Raw genomic sequence first — 12,011 nt, 5'->3', positions numbered from 1 at the left:
CATGGAAACAGGGTCTCAAGCCCTCAAATGGGCAACACAAAGCCCTGAAATAGGAGAGGCTGAGCTGACTCATGACACGGGAGATGCTGTGGGACCCAGCACCCCCAACTGTGGGGCATTGTGGGAACCATGCCCTGAACTGCAAGGCATTGTGGGACCCTCTGTGTGTGGGACACTGTGCCCCCAACCGTAGGACTTTGTGGGACCCTCTGAGTGAGAGATATTGAGGGACCCTGTGTCACCATGGGTGGGACATTGCAGGGTCCTGCCCCTCCATATTTGGGATGATGTGGGTCACTGATCCCTGAAATCCAGGGAGCATTTTGCCCCCACGCCCTTTCTCTGCCCTCCCTCTGGTTCCCTCCCTCTCTCTCCCATTTCCCCGGTGCCCCCTGCTCAGAGCAAGCAGGATGCCTTGGGGAGTGAGTGGTGCTGACGCAGCAGCATGGGAGCAGGAGGCAGCCAGACAGGACACAGCCAAGGGCAGGGTGCCTGAGAGCTCCTGCATGCCCCCCTCCAATTTCCCAGCAAAGGTGTCTTACTTCAGGAGGCCACTCTTGGCCTGTCCACCTGGGCCCAATGGGTTTGCACCCTGCTGTATCCTCCAGAGGCTGTGCTTCCTCTCTGTGCCTGACCAGGGGCACCACTGAGCTCCTTACCCCCTATCAAAAAGGGAGCCAAAGAAGCAAGCTGCAGAGCATGCCCAGCTAAGGGCAAGTACAGGACAGATGCTCACCCAGAGCTTCCCCTTTGCCTCTCGGTAGGAAGGTGTTGTAAGGTTAGGACATGGGTGCGGAGAATGCCACCATTGGGGGCTAAAACTAACCTGTTATCTGTAGGTCTCCTCTTCCCATCCCCTGACTCACACCTGAAAGTGAGCATTGAGACACAAGCCAAAGTCTCTGGAGCCCTGGGCAGCACGGATCGCAGGGGCAGAGTGCGCACCGTGCTTTAGACAAGACTCAGTGAGAGACCGCCGCAGAGAGCGGGTGACAATAAGAGAGGAGGACAAGGGTGAGCTGCAGCGTTTACTGCGATTAATCTAGCTCTTCTAACGATCTGAAGCTTTGGGTAGGACAGAGAATGATGCTCACTCTTCTATAGCTCCCTTCACTGGGGATCTCAAAGCACTTGGCACACACTCCCAAACCACCCCTGAGAAGAAGGGGATGGATATACATGGATCACTTTACCCACCACTGAAATGCAGCCCTTTCTGGGGTGGATCCCAGCACTTGATTGACAGCGCACAGTAACACTGTGCAGTGCAGCTATTTGAGACTAGAAAGTGCAGTGACCCCTCTGCCTGATATTGGAACAGCACTGCTAGATTTCGGTCCATGGGGTTTGCACTTAACCTCCAGAGCTCAAAAGCACTTCCCCACAGTTGGAATGATATTGCCTTATGTTTCAGAGGGGGAAAATCAGAAACAGAGAGAAGCCAAGTGACTTGCCCAAGGTCATGATGGGAGGCCAGTATCAGGGTTGGGACAAGAACCCAACTCTCCTTATCTCTCACCCCTCTCAACCACAACTGGCCTTCGTGGGTCCATAGCCATTAATCTCCCTGTCATTAGGGCTATGTACTAACCCGCTGAGCTGAGTGGTTCACAGGGGGCAGGGAGGAGAGGTCCTGAGGGCTCCCCTAGAGAAATGAAGGAGCCATTCATTTCCCCACTCCAGGGTGGAAGACATTGGCCACATCTTGAGAAATATGAGAGAAACTTAGCAGCACTAATATATGGGCCATTTGGCATCTGGATTTGTGAGGCTGGAGGACTATCAACCATCAGTATAATCAAGTCTTCTGTCTTCCCCACCTCCCCTGGCTGGACCCATTGCTTCCCAGCTCCATCAGCTGCCTAAGTTGGCTGGGTAAGGAGCTGTGAATAGGAGATGGCCCCCTTCTCCTGACTGCTCTGCAGATCAGCATCCTTCCTGGTCACTGTTACATCCCATGGGCTTGCTCCTGCGTGATGGGAGTTTGGCTCAGCGGAGAGGAAGGAGTGCAAGGATCAGACCTGTTCCAGCACCTCCCAGGTGTCTTTTCCAAACCCCCTGCTCTGGCTTTGAGCTGTTCATTTGCTTTCTTTCCCTTCTCACCAACACAAACAAAGCCTTGCAGCAACGGCAGACTGGATGGCTTCAAGGACTGGTTCCAGATGATGGCACCTTCCCCTTCTAGGGCCTGGCTTTGAATCCGGTCTAATGGCCTGTGGGAAGCAGGCTGGGGGGTGTCTGGGTTTCCCCATCTCAGAATCACCACCACAGCTCACCATAGGTTTGAACTGGCCCAGAGTGGGGCTGAGGCAGGCAGACTGGCAAAGTGAGGTGTGTGAGAGGTTAGGGGGCTTGCTGGGTGACAGTCTCTGGCCTGTGTTATATAGGAGGACAGACCAGATTATCACAGTGGTCCCCTCAACCTTAAAATGTATGAATCTTCCACTGAAGCTGTCCAGGCTGTACTTGTCCTGTGCACACAGAGGGGAGTTCAGTCTCCAGGGATATTACCACGCTCAGTTAAATGGGGGAGAAATTGGTAAGGAGAAACTGGCCTAAAGATGAGTATTTTGTGACATGGGAGCTACCACTGGACAGATCTGATCAGGTTGGAGCACTTGGAGTCTCAGAATTTGTATCTCTTCGCCTCTCGTTACACAGCTACATAAACACAGTTACTCAATGTGCAAAGCATCAATGATTGGGATGGAATTTAATTAAGCCTGCTGGTTGAACATGCTACTTTGAGTGTGTCACGTGATTAGCTAACCCTTCTCTGGGGTCTTGGCACTCAGCCAGTTTCTCAGCGTAGCACCCGCTAATAGATACGAATTCATTATTTGTTTTTTTCATCTGCAATATGTTGGATACTAAAATACTGCAAGGAGCCTGCAACTGCCTACACCTTCATTGAGCTGCCTATCATGGCCACACAGAACTTTGCAGCAGCACTGGGGACAGAGCTCCTCCTCCTCCAAAAGCATAGGCTCCAAGGAGAATCTCCTTTACCTGCTAGAAGTATAGCAGCTATGACACACAGCAAAGCAGTACTGATTCCATCCAGTAAAGGGCAGTGCTGCAAATACGGTATTGACCTTTCACAGGGCTGGACTCATGTCAGCCTCTAGTGGCTGGAGGTCTGGAAGCGATGTTAGTTGCTACTAATGGCCTTCTCCCTTTAGTTCAAGTGAGCAGTCCAGAATGCCTTTCGATCCAAAGCTACCAGCTCATGCCTTACTAGAGGCAGATTCCTCCTGATTTCTGGAGTGATTCAGGGCACCATGCTCATGTAGAGGTAGCAACCTTTCCATCAATGGACTTGATTCATTGTCTGTAGAATTATTATTATATGGAGTGTAGACTAATCCCCCAAATCCCCGAGGGAAATGATGGTGCAATGGTTGGGCAGCACAGCAGAGAGGCAGGATGGTAACATGTCAGTGCGGCAGGGTCAGCCGTTAAAATCTCTGTATCCAAGGGAGGCAGGGGGTGGAAAAGCAGAGGCTGTTGCAAATGGGAGTGGAGGTAGCGGGGCAGAGCGGGGCTGAAAGGCTGTGGGAGGCAGGACTGGCACAGCAGGTGGTGCTGTGGGTCAGGAGTGAGGAGCCTCGACAGAGCTGGGGAAGGACCCAGATGTGGAAGAGCAGAAGGGCTGCCGGTTAGGAGCGAGGCGCATGGGCAGAGGTACGAGCTAGCCCAGAGCTGCTGGAGGCTATGCCAGGCCCCAGGGGAAGCCCTCTACAACATTCATGTGATAATGTAGATTTTACAGCCCAGAGGGACTCCCGGTGTGGCAGCAATATGCAAAGGGCATCTGAAGGGGCTTGAGCAAGATGGTTAGGCTCTGCTGTTTGGGGCACCCAGAAAGATCCCCAGGAGCTCTTCATGCTCCCTCCGAAACAGCAGCTCCCTCCCGAACACCCGGCTTACAGCCCGCCAGAAGCCTTGCCTGCACCATCCACAATGCTGGGGCCAAGCCGAAGAAGCTCCCCCAAGACCAAGGGGCTGGTGAGGAACCCTGGCCGGCTCCAATGAGGGTTTGGCATTGGGTGTATTTCTCAGCAGTGATTTTTTTTTTTGAAGAACATAAGAACGGCCAGACTGAGTCAGACCAAAGGTCCGTCTAGCCCAGTCTAGCCCGTCTAGCCCTTGTCTTCTGACAGTGGCCAGGGCCAGGTGCCCCAGAGGGAATGAACAGAACAGCCAATCAAGTGATCCATCCCCTGCCGCTCGTTCCCAGCTTCTGCCAAACAGAGGCTAGGGACACCATCCCTGCCCATCCTGGCTACTAGCCATTGATGGACCTATCCTCCATGAACTCATCTAGTTTTTTTTAACGCTGTTATAGTCTTGGCCTTCACAACATCCTCTGGCAAGGAGTTCCACAGCTTGACTGCGTTGTGTGAAAAAATACTTCCTTTTGTTTCTTTTAAATCTGCTGCCTAGGAATTTCATTGGGTGACCCCTAGTTCGTGTGTTACAAGGAGTAAATAATACTTATTTACTTTCTCCACACGAGTCATGATTTCATAGACCTCTATCATATCCCCCTTTAGTCGTCTCTTTTCCAAGATGAAAAGTCCCAGTATTATTAATCTCTCCTCAAACAGAAGCTGTTCCATACCCCTAATCATTTATGTTGCCCTTTTCTGAACCTTTCCCAATTCCAGTATAAGAAGGGGGTGAAGGATGGTGTACAATGCCGGGGCTGGGAATCAAGGCTTCCAGGTTCTATTCCTGGTTCTGCCGCTGACCTGCTGAGTGACTTTGCCTCAGTGTCCTCATCTGTAAAAGATTAAGGTGATGACACTGGCGACCTGTCTCATCAGAGATTTAATTCCTGTGGCTTACCTAGCAGTACCAATTTGTGCAGGGGCAGATATGTTCATTGTTAGTCCCTCTCCGCACTTCGTAAAGGGCTTTGACATTTGCAGGTGGAAAGGGCTCAGTATGATTGTTCATTCGGGGCTGCAGCATCCTAAAGCTTACCTCCCCCCAAAGGGGGTGTGTGTGTGTGTCGAGGGGGACACAATTCCCCAGTCCTGCCTCTCACCTTCTCGAAACTGAACCCAGCTCGGGCAGTCTCCGTTGCTGTGACAGGATGCATGATGGCAGCGGGCCCCTAAGGCAGGCAGGGTCCTTTGTATATGCTCCGTGGCTTTCAGCGCTGAGAGCAAAGCCATGTCGTAATTCATTGAGAGCAGATTTAAGTCATTGTGGGTTTGTTTCAAAGCTGAGTCACGGGGTCACGTGGTACTACACGTCCGAGAGGATGGCAGGCGGGATGAGCTTGGGTGACAGGCCGGCTGAGAGCCTTCTACAGTAATTCACAGCGAGGGAGCCCCTCTGCTCCAACTTGTGGCGGTGTTACTCCTGTGTGATCACCCCCTGCTTTCTCAGTGCTCTGCTACTAAAGAGGGGCAGGGTTTCTCTGGCCTCCATCAGAGCCCCCTCTGTAACCTCCCTTCTCCCTTCTATTTTCCCCTCCTTCTTTTCTAGGATGACCCCAATGCTCCCCACAAACCGCAGGACTCTCTGAAATCCTGCATGAAAGAAGAGGAATCATTTAATATTCAGAACTCCATGTCACCCAAGCATGATAATGGGAAGGGTGAACAGGATGAGTCCGGTGTGAACTGTCTGCAGAACAACTTGACATGAAGGAAACTGAAAGGAGGAGAGAAAGAGCACACTCCATTTCCTGTTGTACAACTCTCATTTCTAGTAACTGTTTGTCATATTTTTTTCCCCTGGCTCCCTGGCATGCTTTGGTGTATTTTGTACAGAGAAAAAATAATACAAAAGAAGAATCAAAATGCTCTTCTGATGAATTGTGTCCATTGGGTTGTCTGGTATGTGCCCTGTCTGTATATTGCTGGGGTTAGTTCCACGGCTGTGATTTCTAAACCTTTGCTGTTACTCAACTGACATTTTTTGTACTTTTACCCAATTTTTTTTGAAATACGAGTTAAAAACAAAAAAAAGAAAGATCTTGAAATAAAACATTTTTTTAAAGTTAAACCACGTGGTTGCCTCTTGCTGTTGTGTGGGCGCGCCAGATTGTAATCCCTGGTGCAGAGATAGAAAAGGTCAGATAGGTCATTGATAGGCCAAGATCGGCTCCTGTTTCCAAGGGGCTACCCATTTCAGCGCTCAGCACGTTTCGATTGCTCATCACAAGCAACCATTGTAAATGTAGCCCTTGGTGCTATTTGCATATTGACCGTGATAGCTCTGAATATATTTGTAAGTATTCGCCAAATGGATTATGGGTGATAACCCGCACCCATCCATAGATCCAGCAGAAAGTCTGGGCAGCACTGAAGTCCTCAAAGTAGTGGTGCATTGATCTTGAATTGCACCTGATTTGAAAAAACGTTAGTGCATGGATTGGCAGCAAGCTGTTCACTGCATCTAGTTGCTATCCAGTAGTCATGGGCTGTGCTAACCCAGTCAAGTCACATTATATTGTTTCTGCCCCTTACTGGCAGACTGAAGCATGTTAAACAGAATAACAAATAGCAGCTAATGTCCAGCCGGATGGTACTGTCTGACACCCTGCTGGGGTGCTGATTGCTGATTCACACGGAGCAGCCCCCAGTGCAGAATTCCCAACGCAACTTCCTCACGGCGCCTGTGGGGGGCTCCCCACAGCTGGCGAGGATCCTGGAGAAATGTTTTTAGAAGAGGGGTAATTTCCTGAGGTCCTTACTTAGGAAAAGCTCTTGTTGGCTTCAATGGGATTTGGCCTGTTGGGCTTGCTTGGTTTGCCTAGTAGTGCCAGGGTGAAACTGAGTCAGAGCCTCAATTCACTCCATTGCAAGGTGGGGGCCCTACTGCACCTTCACCCCTTTCATCTTGGCTCAGGTTGAGAGTGTGTTTGTGATGGCATTGCGAGCTTTGCCCTTCATAAAGCCTTCCGGATAAGGCATGCGGAGGAGAAGCGCACGCTCTCATACTAACATTGCCATGTCAAGCCATTTCCCATATTTGCCGCTCTCGTCAGCTGCTGGGGTGGGGAGGGGAGAGAAGGCTGGATGAAAAAAGTTACCAGTCCGGTGCTGATGAAACACTGCCAGGAAGGCAATCAGTGCTGCACTTCACTGCGCGCTATGGTCTTGGGCACACCAGGTGCAGCTGAAGAGAAGCAATGGGAAGGGAAATTCAAATGACACAGAGGGCCCTGAGCCTAGTCAGTTCTCTTGCCCCTTCCACAGTGGAGTCAGTCACACAGACGATCACTCCAAAGCCCTAGCTCCAGCAATAACCCCTTCTCCTTCCTCCTGCTGTTGCAGGTAATTAGGCGTAGAGGCCACACCCGGCTGGTCCAAAAAAGCCCCACCAGTGCTATCAAGGTAGGAGAGGTTTCAGAGTAACAGCCGTGTTAGTCTGTATTCGCAAAAAGAAAAGGAGGACTTGTGGCACCTTAGAGACTAACCAGTTTGTTTGAGCATAAGCTTTCGTAAGCTACAGCTCGCTTCATCGGATGAAAGGAAACTTCATGCCCAGGCGCAAGGCCATTCTTAAGCACAGTGAGGGGTGAAGTGTCAGGACAAACTGGCACATTTTAGATGTCTCAGCCTTTGGATGCCCAACTTCAGACACCCACAGGGATTGATTTCAGAAGTGCTGAGCGCTCAGAACTCTCCCTGCAGTCAATGGAAGGTAGACGCTTAGGTAGCCCATGCTGTAGCCATCAAAACGGTTTCTCTCTCGCTCCTGCCACACTCAGTACTTCTCTCATGCTCACCCCATATATTCCTGGGCCCCCATTTGTCTTTTGTGCGGATGCTGTGCTGCCCCCTTACCTACTGGAGGCCTGCAGCCAGCCCTCTGTCTTATTTTGAGGCAGTTCTCTGGCCTGAGTTGTATAGGTGGTCAGACTAGATGATCACAATGATCCCTTCAGGCCTTGGAATCTGAAGCTATGCTGCGGGGGTCCAGTAGCTGTTAGGTGTGCTCAGCGCATGCCTAAAGAATCAGACTCTCTGGCAAGATAGATATTCCTCCGACTAATTTGAGAATTTGGTGGAGGGGTCTTCGCATATGCTAGGAGGCTCAGCGGCTCGTTAGTTGTGGGTGGTGTCAGGATTTAGGCTCTTTTATGGCTGCTGACCAGCGGAAACTTAAGACACCTACAGGACTTAGGTGCCTACGGGGTTAGAAGACTGCTGAATGCCTAAATGGGGGACTTAGGTGCCTAACAAGGTAACGAGACACCTCAATACCTTTGAAGATGTCTCAAGGTGGTCATCTAAAATCAGAGGCTGCTTTCTGTAAATGCCAAGCATAATTAGAATGCTGAATGTGACGCCCTTACTAATTCAGATGAGCACTAGGTAAGCTTTTGGTTTTTTGTGAAGTACTATGTACAGTGAAGATGCCCTGTTACTAGATTTTTTAAATTTTTCAAACTATTATAATAAATTATTATTATTCCCAAATACTTTTCTCTCAAACTAATCTTCAGAGAGAGGGGGAGAGAGAGAGAGAAAAAGTTCATAACTATTTGCCCCAAGCCCACTAGTTCGGTCAATGTCACTGTCTATTCCAGTGACAGGAGTGTTTCCAGACAGCAGCTCACAATCTTCTAACGTTGCCAAACTGTTACGTAAAAAGAAATTTTTTTTAATAACTGGAATTGGTACTGCTGAGTGCCTCATCATTACATTTCAATTATTAATGTCCTAGTTTCCTCCCCCAGATTAAGTCCAGGGCATAAGGCAAAGGTTTGCTCCTGGATTTTTCACCCTGTTGATGCTGAAGGAATTCAATCACTTGAGCAGGATAATGAACCGGCACCATGTTGCCTGGTGTTGAGAAATGGTGATGTACATAATGTCCCTTAGGTGCACAAATAAGGAAGACAAGAGCGTGCAGGCTACATTAGACAGGATGTGACCAGAAGACTGACAGGCCATAGTACGAAGGGGAGAAGAAAGCTGCTGTTGGTGATCACAACAGGACGTAGAAACCAGACTCAGCAATGGGGGACAAAAAGAGAATATTTCCACTGCCTCAAGCTTCTTGCCTGTAAATCCCTTTCCGACTTCCCTTGACCTGCCTAGCTACTCTGTTAATGCCTCCCCACATCAATCACTCACTTTCTCTCTGCCAACATCCCCAGCTGTCACTGTCTGTGGGTCACTTCGCTCTCCAACGGACTAGGGATTTCTTGCATGAGTGGGAAAACCGCTTGCAAAAATCAGCCACACTTCTAAAGCCTTCTCCTTCCAATCCCACCTGTGGCCTCAGTCCTGCCATGTTACCTGCAATGCTTATCATAGACAGGCAGGTGGGGCCGGATCCACTGAAATCAGCGGCAGTCTTTCCATTGAATCCATTGGGCTTTGGATCAGGCCCACGGTGAGCAGAGACCACTGTTCAGCGTACAGTGACTGACTTAGTTTGCCTCATCCTCTCCTGCTCCTTCGTTTGTTTCCGGCACCCGTTATATATTGTCCTAACCTCGTTGCTGAGCTCACTGGGGCAGAGAATACCTTTTTACTGCTGACTATACAGCACCCAGCACAATGGGGCTGAGGGGCTCTTTTCTTTGATTCTCTTAAGTGCTACTGTAATACAATTAAGGAGTAACAATATATTGACCTGGTCGGTGGTGCTTACCGAGACAGTGAGGCTACCCTTCAGCATTTCAGTATGTGACCCCCCCTATAAACAAACCCTCCAAGCCAACTTCTGCTCTCAGTTACAGGGGCGAAGTCACAGGCGTTACTCTGGACTAACACAGTGTAAGCGAAAGCAGGATTTCACCCAATACTTTTTCAATCAGACATTGTTGTCTGATGTATTGTGGTTGCGTTGGTCACACTTCTGTAGTTCAGGTCACATTGAGATTTGCACTTAAATCAGCACTAAAATCAGAGGGTGACACACCTTAATGGTTGAACTTCGACTTCCAAACTGGGCATAATGACTCTTCAGAGGACAGTTGCAATTGGCATTATTCCTTGCTTTGTATGGTTTGCATTGGGGTGATATGCAATGTAACAACCCTAAATCAAAGTTTACACAGGTGGGTTTTTTTGTAGGAGCTGAATAAAAGACGGTCCCAATCCTGCCATTTTGCTCAAGCAGACCTCCTATTAACTTCAGTGACTTTGCACCAGATTCTGTTCTCACTTACATGGGTATAAATCAAGACTAACTCCATTGGTTTCAATAGCATTATTCCAGATTTGTGCTAGAGTTATCGACATCAGAACCTGGCTTTCTGTGTGAGCAGGGATGGCATGATCAAGCGCAACATTTACAAAGATCTTTCTCCGAGCTGTAGGGAAAGCGAAACTATGCCTATTACTCAGTACCGTTCTCCAAGTGAGTGCCCAGATCTCTTGGTTTTCCCTGGAGGAGGAATTCATCCTCAAGCTAAGCCTAATGTATCATTCAGAGAGCGAAAAATAAGCAATTAGCACACCATTAGAAAAATGTCATCTGTTAAGGATGAAAGCCTGCAAGCCAATCCCTCCAAGTCACATAAAAGAAGTAAAACAATATTTCACCATAAAACTTAGAATCGTCCCTGGGAACATAAACAGGGGAGTCTTGAGTCAAATCAGAGAGTTATCTTACCTCTGTATTTGGCACTGGTGCTATTTCTGCCAGAATAGTGTGTCCTGTTTTGATGTCCACAATTCAAGAAGTATGTTGATAAATTGCAGAGTGTTCAGAGCAGAGCCATGAGAATGGGTAACGGATTAGAACCCCTGCCTTATAGTGATAGATTCAAGGAGCTCAATCTATTCAGTTTAACAGAGAAGATTAAGGGGTGACTTGATCACAGTCTGTAAGTACCCACATGGGGCACAAATAGTTGCTAGTGGGCTCTACAGTCGAGCAAACAAAGATCTAACAAGATCCAATGGCTGGAAGTAGAAGCTAGAAAGATTTCATGGTGAGGGTAATTAACCCTTGGAACAATTGACCAAGGGTTGTGGTGGAGTCTCCATCACTGGCAATTTTTAAATAAGAATGGGATATTTTTCTTAAAGACCTGCTTTAATTCAAACAGGAATGAGTTCACGAAAGTTCTCCGGCCTGTGTTATGCAGGAAGTCAGATTAGATGATCACAATGGCCCCTTCTGGCTTTACAACTGCCACTAGTTATTCCATCAGCAAACCACGCCAGGAGGTTAGTGTAGTGCTAAGCCAGGTTACAGACCGGCTGACAGAGACGTTGCATGACTTACCTGAGCCTGCACATCAAGTCAGTGGAAGAGCTGGGTTTGGCCACCAGGATTTCCTGGCCCCTAGCCCTGTGCACAGTATATAGTTCACCATGCTCCCTCTCCAGCTAAACTTGACTGCACTTTCCTGTGATCTCAAACCAGTACCTGGCTAGGCAGGAACTTCCAAAGAACTCTCCCATTTGCCTTTCATGCACTTAAGGGGTTGACAAGGTGTACAGCAGGTACAATGCTAACTGTCCCCTGAGTGTGTGTGAAAGAATCCACCATCTGGCTGTATATATATGTTAAGTGTGCAAGTCCCTCTAGAGCGCATTTGTAACAATAAAAACAACGAGGAGTCCTTGTGGCACCTTAGAGACTAACAAATTTATTTTGGCATAAGCTTTTGTAAGAGTATATACCAGGTAGGTCCAGTGTTATTCACAGCTGACTTATCCTGTCCTTATCTCTCTGCGATCTCTTCTATGCTAGTTCTTACGCCAGGCACATCACCATAGTATTTGAGCACCTGCAATGAGGGTCTTTCAGAAACACAGTCCACCCACTTTGCTGCCACCCACATTTAGGGGAGTTATCAGAGCTAGGTGCTGTGGATTTGGCTACCCATATGATTCAGTTTTGCAGGAGAGGGAAAACTTCCTTTGCAGGGAAAAACCAGTGAGTATAAAGAGCCCCAGTAGCCAGAGGGACCCACTCTGTCCCTGCTTCCCTGGGAAGCCCTAAGCAGATTTCCAGTGCTTGATTTGTGCCAGGGCTTGCAAGGGCTGAACCCTGGCACCTCTAGGCTTGGCATTTCATAG

The 12,011-nt window shown here is 48.8% G+C and overlaps 1 protein-coding gene across 1 annotated transcript in view; it reads left to right on the top strand.

Annotated features, from left to right (window-relative positions):
• The window catches only part of CSPG5 (chondroitin sulfate proteoglycan 5), a 37,406-nt gene extending 31,385 nt beyond the window's left edge, over positions 1 to 6,021 (top strand). The window contains exon 5 of the mRNA XM_073334921.1: positions 5,500 to 6,021. Within this exon, the coding sequence (XP_073191022.1) occupies positions 5,500 to 5,661 (162 nt within the window). The 3' untranslated portion in view covers positions 5,662 to 6,021. The remainder of the gene's footprint in view (positions 1 to 5,499) is intronic.
• The last annotated feature ends 5,990 nt before the right edge of the window (positions 6,022 to 12,011 follow it).

This window comes from Lepidochelys kempii, chromosome 2, assembly GCF_965140265.1.
Source record: "Lepidochelys kempii isolate rLepKem1 chromosome 2, rLepKem1.hap2, whole genome shotgun sequence".
Taxonomy (NCBI): domain Eukaryota; kingdom Metazoa; phylum Chordata; order Testudines; family Cheloniidae; genus Lepidochelys; species Lepidochelys kempii.
The sequence above is the reverse complement of the archived record's forward strand: the minus strand, read 5'-3'. Positions and strand labels throughout refer to the sequence as shown.